Genomic DNA, 23,730 nt, shown 5'->3' with positions numbered 1-23,730 from the left:
AAGGCTTTATGTCTGCATTAACCACAATACTTGCAATCTACAATATAATAATACAAAAAACCCTATTATATTTTTGTACTGGCAAAGGAGGTCCAATGATTTAGATGCATACCCCGAGCCCTCATTACTTTGTTAGTGCATTGTCTTTGAGCTGTACGCCTTTTGGCGTCATCTGGTCTAGCACCAATTGAGACTAGGCTCTAAAGAAATCTGTCTCTGGTGTGGACCAATCAGTTTCAAGGACAATGCATATATTTCTATTTAAAGTTTTCGTGACTGCAATGATTCATCTTCTTTGGTTCTTTCGGTAAAGTCACGTAGAATGAGAATAAAATAATAAATTGATAAACTAAAATAACACAATAATATTCTCACGACGTTTCGGCCACAACACAAGCGGCCTTCATCAGGTGAAGGGACGAGACTGTCTGGTAGGACAGCGCTGGAGTGAAAGAGCCACGTTCAGATCACGGCCTTTAAGCTGTGTGAGAGGAACAAAGCGCCTTGACAAAGGAATTAGCATATAATTTAGCATTAAAATGGCTGAATGATTAGCTTGTGACTGGTCACAGAAATAGCTATGTTAAAAGTTAAAGCATACACATCCGCAGAGGCACCCCTTGTTAAAGGAATTAGCATAGAATTTAGCATTGAAATAGCTAAGTTAAAGCATACACATCCGCAGAGGCGCACCCCTTGACAATGGAATTTAGCATTGAAATAGCTGAGTGATTAGCTTGTAACTGCTCACAGAAATAGCTACGTTAAAGTCAGAGCATACACATTCACCGAGGCACTTAGTACAAATCAAACAGGAGAATTTAGCATTGAAATAACTAGGCGAATTTAGCATTGAAATAACTGAGTGATTAGCTAGTGACTGGTCACAGAAATGACTATGTTGAAGTCAAGGCCTACACATCTGAGCTATTCACAGTACTATATAGTGAACCAATAAAAAACTAAAATATAAATTACCTTAATGTTATCAATAAACTCTATATTCTCCAATCAGCTAAGCTACCAACAATAAGTCGTTATATATCACAATGCTAAATGGTGAAAAAATGGGTGGATTCTTACCCTCAACTTTAGCACCATGGATAGCTACGGGCCCCGTTCAGACGGACGAGTTCGTCCATGGTCGGAACAGAAGGGGGAGAGAGACAGCTGCGAGGCGCTATTATACTCCATGTTGTAAAACCATACCATTAACCGTGGTGTGAGAGGTATTAAGAGTCAATGCTGGCGAAGGAGCTGCGGTCTGAAGGTCATCGTAAAAATACAATTAATTAAGAACAGAAATGATTTAAAACATCTTTCCAGTGGTTAATAAGCCAGAATCCATCTTCTCGGTTGAAATTGTCTCTGTGCTTGTATATGTGAATGGCCTCATGAACTAATCTCTCATGGTAGCCGGTTGGTTTGCAAAGAACCTCCGTCTTGGAGAAGTCAATGTCATGTGAGCCCACTGAATTATAACAGTGATCTGCCACGGCAGAGGAGTTCATCCTACCGTGTTTCAAGTCTGCTTTATGTTCGCGGATGCGGTCCGAGATATGTCTTTTGGTTTCTCCAATGTAGCTACTACCACAGAGGCACTTTAGTTTGTAAACGCCCGGGTACTGTGTGTCTGGAACAGCATCTTTTACAGATGGAACTAAATCACGGATTTTATGTACTGTGTTGAATCGGACCTGGATCTTGTGTTTATTCAGGATTTTGGAGATCTTTTTAGTGACCCCTGCAATGTAGGGTAAGGTGATGGTTTTGAGTGGCTCCACAAGAGGATCCTTCTTCATGACTGGAGTGATGGCTTTGCGGATTGTGTAGTCGGAGTAGCCATTAGCCCTGAGAGCCTGGTGTACGTGTTTGAGTTCACTGGTAATGTGTTCCTGGTCAGAAATGCATTGGGCTCTATGGTATAGAGTCTTGATGAGGGAGTTCTTCTGGGATGGATGGTGGTGGGAATCCGGTTTCAAGTAAGCATCTGTATGGGTAGCTTTCCTGTAGACAGAGTGGCTCATTGAACCATCATGTCTCCTTTTAATTAAGACATCCAGAAAGGGTAGTTTGCCATCTTTTTCGACCTCCATGGTAAATCTGATGGCTGGGTGTATGGAATTGATGTGGTCGCGGAATTGGTCTAGAGCAGGCTGGCCATGTGGCCAGATGACAAAGGTGTCATCAACGTACCTCTTCCATAAGGTCGGGCGTAGAGTGGCAGTCTGGATGGCGTCAGTTTCAAATTTTTCCATGAATACGTTGGCTACAACCGGAGATAGGGGGGAGCCCATTGGGGTGCCCTCAGTTTGTTTGTAGAAAGTTCCATTCCAGGTGAAGTATGTGTTGGTTAAGCAATGTCTCACCAGGGGGGGTACATCAGTATGCAGTCCTTGATGAACCAGGTCTTCAATGATAGCGATGGTGTCAGGTACCAGGTCTTCAATGATAGCGATGGTGTCAGGTACCAGGTCTTCAATGATAGCGATGGTGTCAGGTACCTGACACCATCGCTATCATTGAAGACCTGGTTCATCAAGGACTGCATACTGATGTACCCCCCCTGGTGAGACATTGCTTAACCAACACATACTTCACCTGGAATGGAACTTTCTACAAACAAACTGAGGGCACCCCAATGGGCTCCCCCCTATCTCCGGTTGTAGCCAACGTATTCATGGAAAAATTTGAAACTGACGCCATCCAGACTGCCACTCTACGCCCGACCTTATGGAAGAGGTACGTTGATGACACCTTTGTCATCTGGCCACATGGCCAGCCTGCTCTAGACCAATTCCGCGACCACATCAATTCCATACACCCAGCCATCAGATTTACCATGGAGGTCGAAAAAGATGGCAAACTACCCTTTCTGGATGTCTTAATTAAAAGGAGACATGATGGTTCAATGAGCCACTCTGTCTACAGGAAAGCTACCCATACAGATGCTTACTTGAAACCGGATTCCCACCACCATCCATCCCAGAAGAACTCCCTCATCAAGACTCTATACCATAGAGCCCAATGCATTTCCGACCAGGAACACATTACCAGTGAACTCGAGCACGTACACCAGGCTCTCAGGGCTAATGGCTACTCCGACTACACAATCCGCAAAGCCATCACTCCAGTCATGAAGAAGGATCCTCTTGTGGAGCCACTCAAAACCATCACCTTACCCTACATTGCAGGGGTCACTAAAAAGATCTCCAATATCCTGAATAAACACAAGATCCAGGTCCGATTCAACACAGTACATAAAATCCGTGATTTAGTTCCATCTGTAAAAGATGCTGTTCCAGACATATAGTACCCGGGCGTTTACAAACTAAAGTGCCTCTGTGGTAGTAGCTACATTGGAGAAACCAAAAGACATATCTCGGACCGCATCCGCGAACATAAAGCAGACTTGAAACACGGTAGGATGAACTCCTCTGCCGTGGCAGATCACTGTTATAATTCAGTGGGCTCACATGACATTGACTTCTCCAAGACGGAGGTTCTTTGCAAACCAACCGGCTACCATGAGAGATTCGTTCATGAGGCCATTCACATATACAAGCACAGAGACAATTTCAACCGAGAAGATGGATTCTGGCTTAGTAACCACTGGAAAGATGTTTTAAATCATTTCTGTTCTTAATTAATTGTATTTTTACGATGACCTTCAGACCGCAGCTCCTTCGCCAGCATTGACTCTTAATACCTCTCACACCACGGTTAATGGCATGGTTTTACAACATGGAGTATAATAGCGCCTCGCAGCTGTCTCTCTCCCCCTTCTGTTCCGACCATGGACGAACTCGTCCGTCTGAACGGGGCCCGTAGCTATCCGTGGTGCTAAAGTTGAGGGTAAGAATCCACCCATTTTTTGCGCCATATAGCATTGTGATATATAACGACTTATTGTTGGTAGCTTAGCTGATTGGAGAATATAGAGTTTATTGATAACATTAAGGTAATTTATATTTTAGTTTTTTATTGGTTCACTATATAGTACTGTGAATAGCTCAGATGTGTAGGCCTTGACTTCAACATAGTCATTTCTGTGACCAGTCACTAGCTAATCACTCAGTTATTTCAATGCTAAATTCGCCTAGTTATTTCAATGCTAAATTCTCCTGTTTGATTTGTACTAAGTGCCTCGGTGAATGTGTATGGTCTGACTTTAACGTAGCTATTTCTGTGAGCAGTTACAAGCTAATCACTCAGCTATTTCAATGCTAAATTCCATTGTCAAGGGGTGCGCCTCTGCGGATGTGTATGCTTTAACTTAGCTATTTCAATGCTAAATTCTATGCTAATTCCTTTAACAAGGGGTGCCTCTGCGGATGTGTATGCTTTAACTTTTAACATAGCTATTTCTGTGACCAGTCACAAGCTAATCATTCAGCCATTTTAATGCTAAATTATATGCTAATTCCTTTGTCAAGGCGCTTTGTTCCTCTCACACAGCTTAAAGGCCGTGATCTGAACGTGGCTCTTTCACTCCAGCGCTGTCCTACCAGACAGTCTCGTCCCTTCACCTGATGAAGGCCGCTTGTGTTGTGGCCGAAACGTCGTGAGAATATTATTGTGTTATTTTATTTTATCAATTTATTATTTTATTCTCATTCTACGTTACTTTACCGAAAGAACCAAAGAAGATGAATGCATATATCAGTGTTTTTTTGTTTGCATTTTCACAAGTATTGTGGTTAATGCAGACATGAATCCTTGTAAAAAAGGCTTCAGTTTTGTTGCCAGAAAAAATGGAGAAAAACCCCTATTATGTGTTATGAGCTTTTTGTAACTTGTGTTATTTGTATTATCATTGCATAACATTTCTAATATGTACGCAAGGAATAATAATGTAACATTATTGTAGTGACAAAATGGCTGCATGGCTCTTGCTTTCACGGAATAAACTAAGTCTTCGGTACAAAGGTAATCCACAAGGCCTATGGTATTTCATGACCTTTCTGCCATCACACAGTTGAATGTTATCGTTCTGACACGTGCGGTCACATTATTTCAGCATCTGCAGTTGGAAGCTTGTTGGGCCCATTATGTAGATTCCAGCATTTACAGCCTTGGGAGAACAGAAAGGCTGCACTCTGCCTTTAAACACAAGCAAACTGTCCTGGTTATAGTTTATTGAGGAAACCTTGAACGGTAATGGCTTCTCATACTGCCAATAATTGTGTGTACCTCCATGTCGTCATTGGGCTTACTATTATAGTAATCTCATTAATATAATACAACGTGTATGTATTCATGGTTACGCAGAGCATCTTTATTTCATTTAGAACAGGAGTGTGCACCAGTTAGCCCATGGGCCATTTTGAGCCCACGGTGCGAGCACCGATTTACGTGAGCTATTGGCTAAGTGGGCTGTTCACTGCGAACAGGCGACTATGCCTTTCGTTCATGAATATGACATCATTCGCAAACGTGACGTTCTTTTCCATTAGGTGAAGTTGTGTTTGCGACGTTTTCACATGAACCTCTCGGCCCACATGGGAGCTAGTTGTGTGATTCCGTTTATGGGTCACACAAAAAATATGTTGCAACTGCTGATCGAGAACGTGCTTGGAGTTGAGGACAGCTTATTCAGCCACATGGTGGACTTTGTAAAGGAAACCTGGGTTTAATATTTTGATCTAGATTTGAAGTTTTCATAACTGCAGGGATTCATACTCTTTGGTTCTTTCGGTAAAGTCGTGATTTAATTTATTTTAATTTATTTAATTTAATATTTTGGTTTTGTTTCTTTCATAATGTAATTGAATGCATTTAAATATAGTTGTATATAATCTGTGCATGGTGTTTGGTCTTGTAATGCAACAATTCATCTCTGTCCTGAAAACGAGCAGATCTCATCGCTGCGATCTCTGCAGTGGGATGTCCCTTTTGAGAATGTTCCCTTCTTTGGCTACCGTTCTGTTGTTAGTCTTGACCACCAGCCATAATCCCTTCTTGCAACTTTCCCTGCCTTTCCCTGCCTCTAAGTTGCGTATGTTCTGTAACACGTGCATTCCTCTTTCTGGTTTTCATTGCCATTTTAAGCATGCACCTCTGTGCTTTTTGCTGCATTTTTCAGTTTTTAAACTTTTTTGTAAATTTCTGTTTGACCCATATTTAATAGATATGTGCCAATCGAAGCACTTTTTACGTTAGAAATTTGGTATGTAAAATTAATTATTCAAGAATTCAGAATTACTGAATAATTAAAGAAGTTAATAAAATAATAAACTAAATTAAGAAATATTCTTGGTTCTTTCGGTAAAGTCACGTAGAAGGGAAACAATAAAATAATACTAATATAAAATACAATTCTCACGACGTTTCGACTGCAACACAGTCTTGCTTTTGTTGCAGTTGAAACGTCGTGTTAATTTTATTGTTTTATATTTTTATTATTTTATTGTTTCCCTTCTACGTGGTGACTTTACCGAAAGAACCAAGAATATGAATCCCTGCAGTCACGAAAGCTTTAAATCAAATTTTAAATTAAGAAAGTTGAAAAGTTTGGCTCACGACACATGAGCAATACAAAAATTAAGTACTGTTAAATAAATGTAAGATATTTGTTGTAGGGGCACAACTGGACAACAAATGATTGTGTACCTAGGTCAGTTATTTAAGGTGGACTGGGATAAAACTGTTGAAATAAAGAGGTGGACGTGAGGTAGGAGTGCTTTTGGACAACTCAACTTCATGAAAAGCAACTTACAAATGCTCTTAGTCGTGCAAGATAAATATTCAAATTGTTCCGGTTTTTTAGTAATTTGGTTCAATTTATTGTAAAATAACTTTCGGCTGTGTTTTTTTGTAATCAGCAAATATAATCAATACATTTCTCCATTTGAGGCCACCATGAGGTTACACATTTGGCCATGTGGCTCAGCAGGAGAGAGCTGCTCTCAATGGGACGGTTGCGAGTTCTAATCATGGTTGGGGATTGACTCCTCATCCCTCTGGGGTTGATATAATGAGTATCCTGTCATAGGAATGTGGAATTGCCACTTGGCTCATAGTTGTGAATGAGAGTTAAGCACTGCTTTCATGCTCATTAATCTTGAATTAAATTTGACTTGACCATTATGTAACCCGTGTTTGTGTTTAGAAATAAACTTCCAAAAACATACAAAGTATAATTCTGCAAACAATCAAGTCTTCAGGCTGCCTATCTAACGGCCACCCACTGCTTCTAGTGCCCTGCAAGTTTTGGAGTTTATGGGTGGAAGGTGTTGCCGCTGCTGGCTGCTTGAACGTGTGCCCATCACCCCCCCCCCACCCCTTATTGTGTTGGTCAGGGTGGGGAGCCAGACTGCCAGACCGTGGCCAAGATGGTGCTCAATGATTTCCAGAGGGGTAGGATCCCATTCTTTGTGAAGCCGCCAGCAGCCCCAGGGGGTGTGAAGGTAAGTGGCTCCACAGCAGCAGCAGAACCTACCACCTGCTTAGCCTGCTGCTTATCGTGGCATCCATTGAATTTACAACCTCCCAATAGTGCCCTAATCACAGGATCACTCACTGTTATTTCCCTTGAGGTTAATATTGTGTGTGAATGTTCAATAGTTAAAACTATGCCCATTAGTAAAATTTGTGCAAATCTTGTCCAAGATTATTTAAATCTTGCAAGAGAACAAGCAGTATGTGAAAAAAAAATCTTCCATAACATCATTAGGTGCCAAGTAAAAAAATATTTGAGAATGAAGGTGAGTTTTCTGTAGAACATTCAACCACAAAGCCATCTCCATAATACATTACCGTCTTCACACTTGTGTGCAGCAAAGCTTACTGTTCAGAATTATTGCGCCATATCCTGCATGAAGTGCATTTAGGAAGTCTGACCATATGTGCTGTGTGAAATAAATTACGGGTAATCTTAACAATAAATATACAAACAAAAAATGCCAAATAGATGTTTACACTGCTACATGACCCAAAGTATAACCGAGCTCTGACAAGGCTCGGAGGACAGGGTAGGGCTTATCTGGCCATGGTGGCTAAACGATGTTGTGTTGCACCGTTTGGGATGTTTATTTTCTGTTCATTAAGAAACACAAACATTGAAAATGTAAACATTTGTGGATAGTATGATTACCACAGGCTCATTCATAAAAATGTTACCCAGTTGAAGAAGGCCCGAAAATATGTTTCTTACCTTCATTACACAAGTTTCTGTAAATCAAAACAGGAATAAGATGTCCCTAAATAAGTGATTAACAGTTTTGTCTTTGTCAATCAAAATGAAGTGCTGTTCATTAAGTGAGAAGGGTCCTTATAGGCCCCTCCATTATGAAACAGAAGACTACCGGTCTACAATCGAAGCTGTTAGGAAGGAAAAGGCATTTGTACTGCCATAACTTGTTTTTTATGACAAGGGTAAATATGCAATTTCTGGTAATTTAGCGGATTTGATTTTAATTAGCTAATTTCTTAGTATAAAAAAATTCCTTCGTTAAGACATTTACAATAACAGATGCAATTATGAAAAAGAGTTTTAATTTGTGAGGTCAGGCAAATTCTAGATTTGAAGCTTTTGTGACTCCAAGGATCCATACTCTTTTGTTCTATTCAGTAAAGTCACGTAGGTAAAAAATTACTTTACCGAATAGAACTAAAGAATATAGGTCAGGCAAATGTCAATTTGAAGCTTCCGATACATGGAAACAACGATATTTTAAACATACTCAACATTTATAATACATCTTGATCATGCACTGTGTACAGGGAGTCAACACGGAAGCCCAAAATGAAGCAGAGGTTGGAGCAGACGCAAGAACGCAGGATACAGAAGTTGCGAGCAATCCCGTTGATAGCCAGGAAGTGTCAGGGCAAGGAGATGCTGTCGCGGTGGAGGAGGAGGAGCAGGAAGAGGGGGTCAATGCCTCAGCCAGCGTGGTCCACCCCAGCGTCCACCAGGACTTCAGCATCATCAGTGTGGGACTGGAGTTTTCTGGAGACGATCTCCTCCCTCTCGAACCCATCGAGCTGCCATCCGAGGATGAGAATGAAGATGACAAAGGTGGCTGCTATATGGAGCTGTGGGTGGGTGAGGCTTCGCCTTGACTCCATGTGGACCTGTTCAACTGGCAGAGCACACTTCTACAACACGCTGATCTACCCCTACTTCTAGTGCACTTGAATTGGTGACGGGTTAATTTGATGGCCACAGCGAATGTTGGTACTTGGCAAACCTTGCTTTGGGGCTCATGCCGGTTGATATAATCTTTATAGTATTGTCTGCCTTCCAAATACATATTCCATTAACAGATGACTGTACATTCCAAGCAATTATTTTTTCAATTTCAGACTAACAAGGTTATTTAAATGTTACCAAGTATAGAAACATTCAAGTATGTGTTGTCTTGCCATGGTATACACACAATGCATTGCTATGAAGTATTGACATTGAAAAACATTCATTTGAAAAAAACACTGATGCCCCTGGGTTTACTCACCGTATCCAATTGTCATGGTTTTGTGCCACGACTTGTGAGTGCATATTTTTTAATGAAGAAGGGCTATTTCCCAAAATGTCTCCTATTATGTATCTTTTAACTTTTAGGGCCACAGTGTTATTAACACATGGGCTGAGTTTGTATTGATGCATTTGCATCTCGACCAATGCAGTATCACAAAAACATTGTTTAATTTAAAACATTTGAGGTGATTGATTGGTATGCATCAAATTAACTGGTGATAAGCCATTGAGTGTGAGGTGAGCTGATCCTGTTTTCACATCACAAGCATTAACTTCACATTGAGTCATTCATGTTGCAATATATATCCATTAAGTTATCAATAATTTCATTTCAGTTCATTTATTTTGGTATAGCCGTGTGAGCCATTCGGCTCTTGAATCGGGTGCAATCACAACAAACAAAAACACGAACAAGAAAACATCTTAAAGTGACTATGTGACTGTGCAAACAGAAAATCCATGAAAAAAAACAGCAAAATATTCCTGAAAAAAGCACCGTACACCAACGCTGTGTGCAAAAAAATCCCAGTGGGATGCAAGTCAAACAACAATGAAGGAACATTGAATAAAACTTACTGTATTTTAATTTAAGGAGCACTTTAATGCACGAGTGTATGTTTATAACTTTAAACTACTGTACAACTAAATTATATATTCTATTAAAAAAATACCTGTAAGCCTTGAAACTTGGAAGGGCCGATGGAATTTCTGAAAACGAATTATCGATTCGGATAGTAACTTGTGAGATGTGGTGGGTTTGGTTCTGCTAAACATATGGATCTCTTTACCAGATGACAGCCTTTCAGACAATGAGCAGAACTCTGACCGGCATGAAGGTGCCGGGCCTCCTAATGTGGGGCTTCCGGAGGATGTGGAGGGTGCAACTGAAGACAGTGCCTCCTGTGCCAGAGAGAAGCAAGAAGCCAAGTCCACTAAAAGCGTCATCAGAGACCTTGATGCCAAGATTGACAAATATAAAAAGTTCCTGGCTCAAGCCCAGGCCAAGAGGTTTTCTGCCATCAGGTATGTACAATTCCTTCTCAGGATTCTTGTTCTGAATGGATAAGCTTTAGATTTGTATTCTGACCCTGTGTGATTGTTCGCATCATAAATGTTAAAGCCAAAGCTACCTCTATCTCTGAGTTGGTGCTAGTATAGGGTACCCAACAGAAATTAATACTTTCATGGGATGCTTGAATTTGAATTGGTGAAATGTTACTGAGTTCTGTATAGTAAACCCTCAGCAACCCACTTTGTGGGTAGCTTACACGTTTTGTAGTAAACATACACATTTATAACTTAAGAAAATTTTACATTTTCTTGTGCAGTACATGCATAACAACATTTATATTGTATTTAACTGGATTCAAGTTAACGTTTTGTGCCCAACTAGTGTTGTAAGCTATTAAGTGATTTTATAAGCTTATAATTTCTGGTGGTGTTGGCAGTACTACCATCTCCCAGTGTGCAATAATTGGAGGCACCAATTGGCATACTCGTGTGGCCAAGAAATGAACCATTAGTATCGGAATCAAAGGCCCACTGCTGTAAGCAGTCTCCCTTGATTACAGCAGTTGCAGTACTAGGCATGGCAGTTTGAGTGTGCGAACTTGTGTGTGTTGGCAAGTGCTTTTATTTGTGTGTTTTCATACTTACTGAAAGTGTTTACTTCAATTGAGCCAAACTTTTAGTTGCAAGGTATATTATGGAAGTGTAACTTTTTCCATTTTATTTACACTTGTCAAGGAGTTAATGCACCATTTTTTTTACTTCTCAAATAAAAATGTTGCACTTCTTGGAAAAACAAGCACTCTTTTATGCAAGCCAGGAGAATATTCATTTTATAACTGAGTCCTAGGAATGTTTATTATGATACATGTAGTGGCATGTATAGAGTCACTGGTGTAGCGCCAGTACCGAGAGAAGAGCGGTACTGTATGTTTGGAGCCTCTCTTTAGAACCGAAATGAGTATCGAACGGAAGGGCCCCTAGGGGGCATAGTTTGAGTGACAGTGGCAGAGAGGTCGGGTGAGGACGTAACGTCTGGGTGAACCCGAGAGGACACGTGACCAGCACGGGGTAGCAAGGGGGCCAAAAGGGGCTTGAGGGACACGTGATGCTGGCTCCAGATCCTTCAGAAGGGGGCGTGGCCGGAGGCGGAGTAATGCCACGCTCGGCATCATAAGAGGGACGGCCCAAGAGCAATCGCGGCTGTCTTCTGGAATCAACCCGCCGTGCTAGTCTCTGTCTTCGGTACTCGGTCTTCGTGCTATGCGCACGACATCGTGGACCAGGCAGCGTGTTAGCTGACCTGGTCTGATTTTATAGTTATCCCGTCAAGTGGTTATGTGGTTACTCGTGGTGGTTACCACCCTAGATCATTATCCGTCGAGTGATAATATAGTTACCCCGTTATGTTAAAAAATAAACGTGTTGCCTCCAAGTTCGAGTGTGCGCCTCAGTGGAACCCACTACACAAGTACGGAAGTAATATGCAGGTTTAGAAAGAATTGTATAAAACAGTAAGTACATGACATACAGATAATGGGAAGCATTTACAATAAAATAATTGGTAGGAATTGCCACGTTTATCAATTTGAGTCTCAGATTATCGCTAAGTGTAATTGCTTCAGCTTGTGTTCCCCAGTTCACACTGAGCAGGTCACACCCCAGAACCAGGTTTGTGACAGCACACTTAACTTTAACATGCCTGTGGATAAACATACATCTTTCATGTGAGGGCCAAAAACAGATGGATTCATTACAGCAGTCCATTAAGTGTTGCTGTAATAAAATGTGAGAATCAAATCATGGCAAAATGAATGAAACAAAAATTCAAGGTTGTATTAGAAAACAATTATTTTAAAACAACATTCAACGGCCAATTCCGAGTATACATTTCCAGAACAACAGAACAATAAGCAGCACATCCTTGTTTTTGTTTGAGTAGTGTTTTAAATTATTTAGTATTTTGGAACATTATGATTGTTACATGTCTCAATGTATTTTAACTTTAAATATTTCAAAATATGCCTTGGATGGCCTTATAATAGCTGGAATAGATTGGGGTTGTCCTGTGTTCATATATCAGCTAAGTGCTGTGTCGATCACAACTCATTATGGTCTGAGCGGGCTAGGTAGTTGGAGGTTTTGTGCATATATCGGTTGCTAAAATATTCTGATGACTTCAAAACCATTAAACGTGTTTTAAGCTTCCTTCGTCTGCTGAATTCCAGAGAGGAATAGGGTAAAACAATAATTTAATTGAGTTTAGACTTGTTTTAAAGAGACATTCCATAAAAAGAAACTTTCATTTGACATACACGAAGGCGATCAGTGATTGTAATTTTCCTACTGAGCTGTTTTAAATCAAAACCGAAAATTATAAATACAGGATGTCCTTTTCCCCCATGTATCTCTTGGTAACTTTCTCAGGATGTGTAGTTTTTTAATGCAATAAAGGTATGTTGAACATCACATCTTCGTATGATCTTAGTATGTTCACCGTTCTTGCCATAATTCGAAAGCAGCTTCTAAATATTGCAAGTTTTGCAAGGGTGGTAATTTTTTTCACTGTGTATCCCAAATAAAGGATACCAAAGGCTCTCAGTACCAAGATGGTCATGCACACGGAGGATCCAAAGCAAAAGTTGAAGCGACCTTCAAACCAAGGTGTGTGCCCAGTCAACGGAGATGAACTTCAAGCCGCTGACCTCTCATGAATCAGAAGTAATGGGCGTTAGTCTGCAGCTTTGTCTTGGTGCTACATTCTATAGCACAGTGAAAAATTAAATGCATTTTCACAATCCTGAAATGTTTTATTAAAGAAATATGAATATTTTATGGATTAAACATTGCATGTATGATCGATGGTATGTGGCAGTTATATCATAATAGTAATGTGTTTTGGGATGCATTTATATGACACATGCCAAAGAAACCAAAAACTAGTTTGCTAATGCATGTTTTCTCCAGGAACTCCCAATTTCATTCCACACATGTTGATAAACGAATTTGTCAAATGTATCCTGAAAATATCTTAAATTACAATTAATCTTTCTTGAATAAAGGGTATTTCTATTTTTTGGCTTTTGCTTAAACTACTAAGGCACCTTGACTTACAGCTTTTGTGACTGCAGGAATTCATATTCTTGGGTCTTTTGGTAAAGTCACGTAGATAGGTTGCGATCGAAACGTCATAGTTTTTTGTTAGTTTTTGTTATTTTCTTTGAACCTATCTACGTGACTTTACCGAAAGACCCAAAGTCGAGATTGTGGTTGTAGTCTGAGTTCATCCTGAGTATTTACTGCTCACTTTCAAGGCAATGAGGAGGATGAGAGAAGCGCCAAGAAGAAGAAAGGGAAGCCTGGTGGAGATGATGAAGAGAAGTGGTGGAGTGATGAGGGGCAGGACAAGATGACCTCCAAACAGGTTTGGCCCATCACATCTAAGTTTCGGTGGTGACCTTCGGTGTTTTTAAAGCCACAATATTCAGTAAGGGTTGTGTCAATATTTATCAGGCTCATTGGCTGTGGCCATCACACCATTGCAATTTCTCACATGTGAAGGTTAGGAGCCTCTGGTTTTTATTCATCAGTGAAAGCAATTGTATTTTAACAGAACAAGGGAAAACAAATCTCACACTGGCCACAAAGTCACATGTTTTCCATAATAGAGATTTTTGGGTTAGATCGCTTAAATATAAATGTATAGTCAAACCTGCCACCAGGTTTGTCATGTAAATAAAACATGCCAATTCATTAAGAGTACAGCACCGGTGTGTTGGAGAGTAAACACACAACATTTACAATTGTAAATGTTTACAAGGTAGGCCATTGATGTAGTCCATAATTCCAGAGCTGTGAAATGAGGTCCACTTTTTGAGAATTGGCCTATGGTTATCTTTTGGAGGGGACTGGCTTCTGGCATCTGCCATTATATATGATTGCTGATGTAGAAGCACATAACCGAGAAATCATTTGACTGGAGACACTTTGGGCCTGATTTGTGAGTCGGTGAATGTTCATTTTTATCCATTTTTGGCAAAATAACCCCCCCATATTTGCAACAAAAATGGCGCAAAAAGCCAAGGTTTCTGGTTGTTTAGCTTCAAGTTGTGAGTTTTTTGGCAGGAGGTGCAATAGTTTGAAAATGTGTTTATTTCTAACAAGTGGCCGACACAAACTGTGTACTCAGCCCCTTTGCTTGGAGCATATTAGAGGTGAATTTGTCCATAGCCGTCGGCCACGTGGGTTTTATATGAAATAATTGAGACTTTAAACCTGCTCACACTGATGAGGCACTTGGCTTGCTCCCCATCTTCTCACTCTATAAAGGAATTTGTTTTACTCAAAGTGAATAAAATGTGTAAAAATGTAAAGCAAATTGTTGGCAGTTGTGACCTGCTGGTCGGCAAATACTACTTAAATTAAACAATGTCTAGTTTTATAAAGAGATCGAAGAAAGCAGAATTGTTATAAGGTAAAGTTAGTATTCCATACTTTTTAAGTGTGCTTGAGATGCAGTGGGGTATTTTTTGGAAATTTTGAGCTACTTTATTCATATTGTTAAAATTTAATTTCATGTCACAGTTTTATTTTCACTTGTCGGTTCATTTCATAAGCCTACATTATAAATAACGAATGTTTGCCGATGGAAGGCCCAAAATTCCGTTTTAATTTTAGATGTTTTCCCAATTGAAGGAGATGCAACTAAAATTATGACAAATATCTGTTTTGTAGCTTATACATTTCATCATTTAAAATTACATCCATCACTCAGACAATTGTATATGTGTATTAGATGTACAAACAGTAACAATGTGTGAATTCTTATTTATTTTTCATAGAGACGGAAACTGGATCGATCCCAGAAGTCCAAGAAAGTGGGAGTGCGATATTACGAAACGCACAATGTGAAGAATAAGAATCGAAACAAAAAGAAGACCACAGAGACATCGCAAAGCAAAAACTCAAAAGGAAAATCCAAGGGAAAAAAATAATATTTAACTTTTTGCTATAATACAAAAATGTAATGCCAATCAGGCTTTTTGTAACACACAGTAGAGTTGCTGTGGTTAATTCATGCAGTGTTCATTTCTGTATCAAAGTTCAGCAATCAATTTTACCATATAGCAAAAACTATAGATTGTTGTATATCTCATGGTCATTGATCTCGGAATACTTCTGAAGGCCACGCAACATTTGAGATCTATTGCACTCATTAGGCCAGAGCACATCTTGTTGAGCTGGTGTAACACAATGCAAGACATTTTGTTAAGGGATATATCAGAGGTCATAGCTTTATCGTGATTCACTGCAAGTACTGTATCGCAGCTTCCAATCAAGCACCATGACGATAGCTGTAATAGAGAGGGTAGTGTCATTTATAATCGCGTGGTCCTGCAGTCAGGACATTGCAACACCACCTGGTGCAGTGCATCTCCTATACCTTACACTGATTCTTATGTTACTTTAAAATCACAATAAATGCTCATAAAAATTATCTGGGACAGTGACTAATAAAAGTATACACAAGGTGGGGACTTCAAATACAACCAGTCTTTATTTGCATGTGAACCTTTGCAGCTGCGGACAAGACAGTGTTTGTCAATCTCAAGTGCCCATAAAAGTAATTTCCCTGAAGACAACAGAAAAAAGGGTATTTGTTTCAATTGTATTTCTTTCACCACAAATTTGAATAACTTATCTTTCTGTCAACATCCCAATGAACATTGCAATTATCAATCTCAGTTTTAAACCTTGTGAGATGTATTAAGTATGCACCTTGACTTTTGGAAACATTTTAATAATGTTGCTTCCATTCACGGGCAAGACTATCTCAGCAGTACATAACTCAGCTGACTTGGTCTCTCTAATAAAGAGTATCTCACTGTCTCCAGATGATTTGCTTGTAAACTTTTGTTAGGCACTGCCTTACCAACACTTCACCTGGAATAGTACTTTCTACAAACAAAATGAAATATGCCCCCATAAGTTCCCCCTTATCACCAGTGATAGTGAATGTTTTCATAGAGAAATTTGAAACATGCCATTCAGACATCCACCCTACGTCCTTGTGGAAGAGATGTGTAGATACACTTTTGTAATTTGTCCACATGGCCTGCCAGCATTGAACCAATTTCTCAACCACATTAATTCCATACACCCATACATCAAATTCACCATGGAAGTGGAGAAGGATGTAAACTACCATTCCTGGATGTTCTGTTTGAGAAGAGGCCTGACGGCTCATTGGGACACTGTCCACAGGAAAGCCACCCACAGATTCTTATCTAAAACCTGATTCCCACCCATCCGGCACAGAATAATTCCTCCATCAAAACACTACACCATAGGGCCCACTGCATCTCCGACCAACACCACCTAGCCAGCAAACTGGAACACGTACACCAAGCCCTCAAGATGAATGGGTACTCGGACCGCATTATTCGCAAAGCTGAATCCAATCAAAACCATCACGTTACCATACATAGCAGGTGTTACCAAAAATATTTCCAAAATCTTAAACACAAGATCCAAGTCCGATTCAATACAATACTCAAAATCTGTGATCTAATCCCATCTGTGTTAAGAGGTCATTCCTGACATGCAATACCCTGGAGTCTACAAACTGAGTTGTACCTGTGGTAGCAATTACAATGGGGAAACGAAACGACGTCTATCTGAAACATGGCAGAACCAATACATCTGCCGTAGCTGACCATTGTTATAACGCTGTGGGCTCGCATGATATTGTTTTTTTCCGACACCAAGGTACTCTGCAAACCTTCAGACTATTATCAAAGGTTTGTTCATGAAGCCATCCAGATATATAGACATAGACAAAACTTCAACCGAGAAGATGGATACAAATTGAACAATCATTGGAAGGATGTTATCAACCAGGTAATGGTATTCTTGGTTCTTTCAGTAAAGTCATGTAGAAGGGAAACTGCATATCCGACCAGGAACACATAGCCAGTGAACTCAAACACGTACACCAAGCTCTTAAGGCTAATGGTTATTCCGACTACACAATCCGCAAAGCTATCATTCCAACCATGAAGAAGGACCCTCGAGCCTTTCAAAACCATCACTTTACCCTACTTTGCGGGGATCACAAAAAATATTTCCAAAATCTTGAATAAACAAGATCCAGGTCCGATTCAACACATTACATAAAATCTGTGATCTAGTTCCGTCTGTAAAAGATGTGATTCCGGACATACAGTACCCTGGCGTCTACAAACTAAGTTGCCTCTGTGGTAGTACTCCTTGGTTTTTTCGGTAAAGTCACGTAGGTAAAATAAAAACTAAATTAAATCACGACGTTTCGGAGGCAACACAAGCTTCCGTCTTCAGGTGGAACAGTCAGCAGAATAGCTGTATCACGACGTTTCGGAGGCAACACAAGTTTCCGTCTTCAGGTGGAAGTCACAGCAGAATAGCTGTATCACTTGGTACAGCTAGCTGTATCACTTGGTTCGTCTTGTGGGATTTGCTATGGACAAGATTGTTAATATACATATATTGAAAACTCTTTTCTTTACAACTGATTTTTGTGTTTAGGTTCTTCCCCCGCACCTCCGATTAGCATGGTTGGCTACTATAGTGTAAAAGAAGTTCAACATAAGTACATGTCGGTGTGTGTTCTTAAAATGTAAAAGCATTTAAAAATAATAAGAGGCACAACCAAACCACTGTTAACTAAAAAACCGAGATGGATGAGCCAGAGGCTTAAAGCCCTGCCAGGATCGTAGCTCAGAAGAAATAGGTAATTGATAGTAATCGTTTGTGTTGAGATATTGTGAATGCATCTCTTCCCTGCTGTGCTGTCATACACGTGCTCAGCGAAAGATGCAACTTGCATACCTGAAGGAGCCATACAGCTGTTTCTACTTACATCACTCACAGCTACGTTCCTCATCTATATTCACAAATATAAAATTCGAATCTCAAATTTACAAATAGTAATTTCAACAACAATGAATTGTAGACAGGGAAGGTAACTGACGAGAATGCAGACGCGATGTGTTGGATGTCCCCCCGGCCTCCATAACACTACTCAGATTGAATACCCAGAATCACCGCTCAAATGCAAACGCAGAAATGAAATCGTGATCTGCACATGTACCAACCTGACCGTTTTGTGTGGACGCGATGTACTTGAGTACTCTTTCAGGGCACTGCGTCGCTATGTCATGTAGAGGCATCTCGACTCGGTCATTGCGACATCAGTGAAGCTACACCATTTGCAGCACTGTTTTGTGATTTGAAAGGTGGCCATTTGAGTGGTTGTTATCTCAGATGTGTGGGAGCATTGCCAGCTTTGTTGTTCCCTTGTATCATTCTTCAGGTGCGAACGACCATTTTGAGACTGCATGCAGTCTTTCTAATGAAGGTAGTTTCAGGTAATTCCCTTGATCAACCTGTAACCCTTCCCTCTCCGTGTGAGGCCTCTATCTAGTAAGGAAAGGCTTTGGAGACATCTTATGAGTCTGCCAATACCTTTTAAGTACTACCTGCTGAGGTTTTCTGGAAGTCTAATCTCTCATTAACACTTTACAGTCTTTAATTGAAGAACTATGACATCAAAATCCATGATTGTGTCCTGGATTAAAAAATACATAACTTTCTGTAACAAGTCAAAAGGGCATCCTGCACCTGAGCCATATATAATACTGATGTGGCTATGTCATGGGTGAGGGCTGCCTCCCTTTATACAGGAGTTGTGTAACCCAAGGTCCTCCTGAAATGGCTGTCAGCCACAGCTAGGAATAGAATGAAGGGCAGGAGAAATATATTTTAATTTGTGTCTGGTACGCCAGAGTTTTTACCGTACACAAAACATGTGCTTAATATTGCCATCATGATTGTGGTAATTATTGCCAGCTTAATACGGTGCACAATTTGGTATTTCGTATGTTGAACTTATTTTGCACCGTACGTGGCCAACCGTGCTAATCAGGTGTGGGGGAAGGATAAGCTGAACACAAAACGCAATTATAAAGAAATATGTATGTCTATTTCATCAATAAGATACAGGAAATATTATTTTTTTCCCCTGATTTACTTGTTTATGCTCATAACTAAAGTAAGCTTTGCTGACAGTTGATGCAGTAAATTACATAGTTATTATAGTTGGGTTTTTTTGTCCAGTTTTATCAAACACAGGAGCTTCAGTATTTTTTTACATGAGTAAGTGTACCTCCAGTTCGCTTTGGTAAATATAAGAAGTGCCAAATGCACTTGCCAATATTTTAGCTTGAGGTGCGTGCTGTAGGTCTGATCCAAATGGATCTGTTGACTTCTTCCCTCAACTCCACCCCCAAACTCCCCCTGATCCCCCCCAGATGTTTTCAGAGAATGGCAGCATTGCACGCAAGTGTCTGAAAAATGTGCACGACATGTGCAATGATCAATTGGAACCCCAAAAAAAGAGGCAGGGGAGTTTGGATTTAATACGGTTTAGAAGGTGTCCCAGGGTGTGCAGGTTGGGATGTGTTCGCGAAAATGCATAATATTGGCACATTCAATATTTTAAAGAAGACACCACAGAAGCGGAACGGCTCCAATGAGATTGCATGAACAAAGTTACAAAATAAATAGGTGGTGTCAAACAAGGATATTTTTTCTATAAAATTGTTCTATGTGTATGTTGATTTAAAAAAAGACATACATTTACATGGAGAAAGTATTAACTATATTAGATTTGCTGACGACAGTTATGATTTAAAAAAACCAATGGGAACATATTGCAGGACATGATTGAGAATAATGAATGCAAAAACATTGGGCTTGTACAAGAAGTGTGCAAACAATTGGAGATATCTGTTGTAGGGACACAACTGAAAAACACATCAGAGTATATGTGCCTTGGGCAGTTAATGATGATATAAAGAGGTGGACAAGAGCAGGTTGGAGTGCATCTGGAAAAGTGAATTTCATAATTAAAGGCAACATACCAGTATGCCTGAAGAAAATATGTCTTGCTATACCATATGTATCAGAACCATGGGCATTGACAAAATGGAAGAAAAGCTCAGAGAAAGCAACACATGGCTTAGATGACATACACGTTAGGTACTTCATAGCGGCTGTTAAGAAAATAATATGGTGCAAAAAAGCAAGGAACGACACCCTTTTTTATATAGCGACATGTTTTTAACAGAAATGTACAATTTAGGTTCATACATGAGACATCAGAGATGTCCTGTGGATTAAAAAAAACTTTACAATTTATTTAAGAATCAAAGTGTAATTGCAGCTCAGAATGATGTAAAATGTTTCGGAGCCAACTTCAAGTAGCTCCAGAATAAGCCACCATTATAGATACTTGGAATTATTGGAAGGACCATATGTTTCAAGTGTTTCTTATACATGTGTAGTGAGTCCAACTAAGTCGCAGACGTTCCTTTTAGAGGCAACACATTTATTTGTAACACAACAGATACAGCCTAAGGTGGTGACCACCCAGCTAACTACTCTATGCAGAGGAGTTACTTCTACGAAGGGTCGGGCCCTCACTCGGGTTCGCAACCACGTGGCTGCCTTGTAGAGCTTCCAGTTTGAGACATAGAGCTTCCAGCTTCTAGATTGCAGCAACCCCGGTCCCTCTCAAGGACCCGCCTTATATCCCCCTATGGTCAGGGCTGCTCCGCCCTTAGCCCCGCCCACCTCCTGGTGCCTTCTAGCTCCCTCTGAATCAACCTCGAGAGCTCCCCCCAGGCACGTGATCACCCCCTAGTCCCCCCACCTGGGGGCCTCTCTATGGACACTCTAGATCAGGTGTCTGCCAGGTCAACCAGAGTGCCATGGCCCGGGGCAACCCTGCCCTTGGGCTGACACTCTCCCGCTCCCCCTTGTGGGAGCCCCCACCACACGCTATGCCTGGTGCCTGCGCTATCCAGCACTCACCAAGCCCCACTAGGGCTGGTACTACACCCGCTCTCAGGGTGTATGCGATGACAGTGTATCGCGTGCCATGGCCCTCTCAGGCCGGCACCATCCAGTGACATCCCCTTTGTAGCATCCAGCTGTCCCGGCTGTCAACTCCCCCTGCAACGAACAATTTAACTGAAATACAAGAAAAAAAATACCCAACGCACCTGTACAAAAATGACACTTTACAAATGTACAATTCAACAGGGAGAAGGGTATCAACCAATGAACTAACAATAACAACACCATTCCAACAACAATATATTTTTAAAAATGCGTAAAACCTCGGGATCCCCTCCACCACCACACCTCCCACTTTCACCGTGTAACAATGCACGTGAGCTCAATGGCGGCCAGGATCAGCCAATGACCACCACGACACAATGTGCGTGACAAGCAACTGACAACGTGCGAGCGTGTCTGCAAGGGAATCACGAAAAACGAGTCTTTGAGCGATGCCGGACCCCCAGGGCAGGTGGGCTCACTCACCCTGGAGGACCCGGGGGGAATGCGTAAATGTTCCGCCGAACCCAGCTCCCAACGAAGAGCAGTAGGCTGGGTCGACGGATCCTCCATGCTCGAAGGCGGCATGCACGGTTGTTCAGGGGACCTCAGTCGTGCAGCACCTGTGGGCGGAACAGAATCGCTCCGCTGAGGATCAACATCAACGGGCACACACCCCAGCTCGTCGGACACAATTGACACTCGGCCCCTGCGATGTGGAGATGAAAAGAATTTGCATGGCGTGCTAAAGGGTTTCAGGCGAGATGGATGCACGAACCAACTCCACCGACCAAAGTTGATCTGGACACAGTGGTCGAACAACTCGGAGAACATCGACCGGCCCCCGCCAAGGGTGGAGTTACTTAGGCAATGTACCCACTGGCACCTGGGGACAGTGCAACCAGGCCTTGTCCCCCCGCAACCATTCATACAGGGAAGCACGCACTCCCTTAAGCCGTTCGTTGGCCAATTTGCCGCGACTCCGAATTAACCCTGGAGGCCTCCCGTGCCTCAGAAAGCTTTTGAAGAGTGAAGCGAAGAGAGTCAGAAATTTTGATTTAAAGCTTTCATGACTGCAGGGATTCATATTCTTGGTTCTTTCGGTAAAGTCACATAGAAGGGAAACAATAAAATAATATTTTAAATAATATTTTATTGTTTCCCTTCTACGTGACTTTACCGATAGAGTCAGAAATCTTAGATTTATGCTTCGTTGGCGCGGCCTGTAACTGTAGATCGATGGGGGGGGGGGGGGGGGGGGGGTCGTATTCCCTTCCATATATTAAAAAAACGGCGAGTAGCCTGTGGATGCGTGCGGGGCCATCCTGTAAGTGGAGAGGACCGCAGGGATATGTAAATCCCAATCAAGTTGTGATTCATTGACCTGGTGGCTCAACATGGAGGTCAAAGTCCTTTGTGGCCGTTAAACTATGCCATCAGTCTGCGGGTGGTACGGCGACGTGCGCACCCTTTTTTGTTCCCAACAAAACGCAGACCTGTAACAATTTAGAAGACAAATTATTGCCCTGGTCGGTCAAAAGATGTTCAGGAGCGCCCTTGTCCATAACGTAACCATTGAGGAATGCTTCCGTAATAGTCACAGCCGATTGGTTAGGGAGCGGCCACGGAAAAGGCCATCATGAAAAATACTCGTCCCCCACAAGCAGGTATTTGTTCCCCCGAGCGGTAGTGGAAACGGTCCAAGCAATGAGTTAATTGACGCGCGATACCTGAATTGATTGCAAGGGGGGTCGGCAACGTTTAGCCGGCGGTTTTTGCCGAGCACACCGCATGCACCCTTTAAGCAAATCTTCCACGTCCGCAGACATGGCCGGCCAATAAAATTCCAGTTTGAGCGTGGCCAGCATCTTCTGCATGCCCAGGTGCAAAAGACGCTCGTGCACAGCCCAAACAAGCTTGCCTCGCAGGGTAGTGGGGACAACAATGGTATAACAGCACAGCCCCCCATCCCAATGCATGAGCAAGCCACCCCGCAGAACCACCGAGTCGACGCCGCATCAGCTTCCCTCACACGACGGCGCAACTTGAGTAACGAAGCATCTTCCGCCTGAAGGCGTCCCCATTCCATGTAATCTAGACCAATGACCGCGTCCCGAGCGCCAGGACCGGCGGCCTTCCTTCCTGTTGCTGCATCGGCGGATGCCGCGAGAGGAAAGGTCAAAGTCACATCGGTCGGTTTACAGTGCCCGGAACCCGAGAAACACGCACAACCCTCAGACAACGGCAGTCGCGAGAAGGCATCGGCGTTCGTATGGCGAGTACCCTTGCGGTACATAACGTGGAAC

At 41.6% G+C, this 23,730-nt stretch overlaps 1 protein-coding gene across 1 annotated transcript in view; it reads left to right on the top strand.

Moving 5' to 3' along the window:
* GNL2 (G protein nucleolar 2) overlaps nucleotides 1–16,375 on the top strand; it is a 32,782-nt gene extending 16,407 nt beyond the window's left edge. Inside the window, exons 12-17 of the mRNA XM_032969062.2 lie at nucleotides 7,302–7,409; nucleotides 8,725–9,046; nucleotides 10,270–10,501; nucleotides 13,071–13,150; nucleotides 13,801–13,910; nucleotides 15,328–16,375. Of these exons, the coding sequence (XP_032824953.1) occupies nucleotides 7,302–7,409; nucleotides 8,725–9,046; nucleotides 10,270–10,501; nucleotides 13,071–13,150; nucleotides 13,801–13,910; nucleotides 15,328–15,480 (1,005 nt within the window). The 3' untranslated portion in view covers nucleotides 15,481–16,375. The remainder of the gene's footprint in view (nucleotides 1–7,301; nucleotides 7,410–8,724; nucleotides 9,047–10,269; nucleotides 10,502–13,070; nucleotides 13,151–13,800; nucleotides 13,911–15,327) is intronic.
* The last annotated feature ends 7,355 nt before the right edge of the window (nucleotides 16,376–23,730 follow it).

Source organism: Petromyzon marinus, chromosome 3 (assembly GCF_048934315.1).
Source record: "Petromyzon marinus isolate PM22_M1 ecotype Great Lakes invasive population chromosome 3, UKy_Petmar_22M1.pri1.0, whole genome shotgun sequence".
Taxonomy (NCBI): domain Eukaryota; kingdom Metazoa; phylum Chordata; class Hyperoartia; order Petromyzontiformes; family Petromyzontidae; genus Petromyzon; species Petromyzon marinus.
The sequence above is the reverse complement of the archived record's forward strand: the minus strand, read 5'-3'. Positions and strand labels throughout refer to the sequence as shown.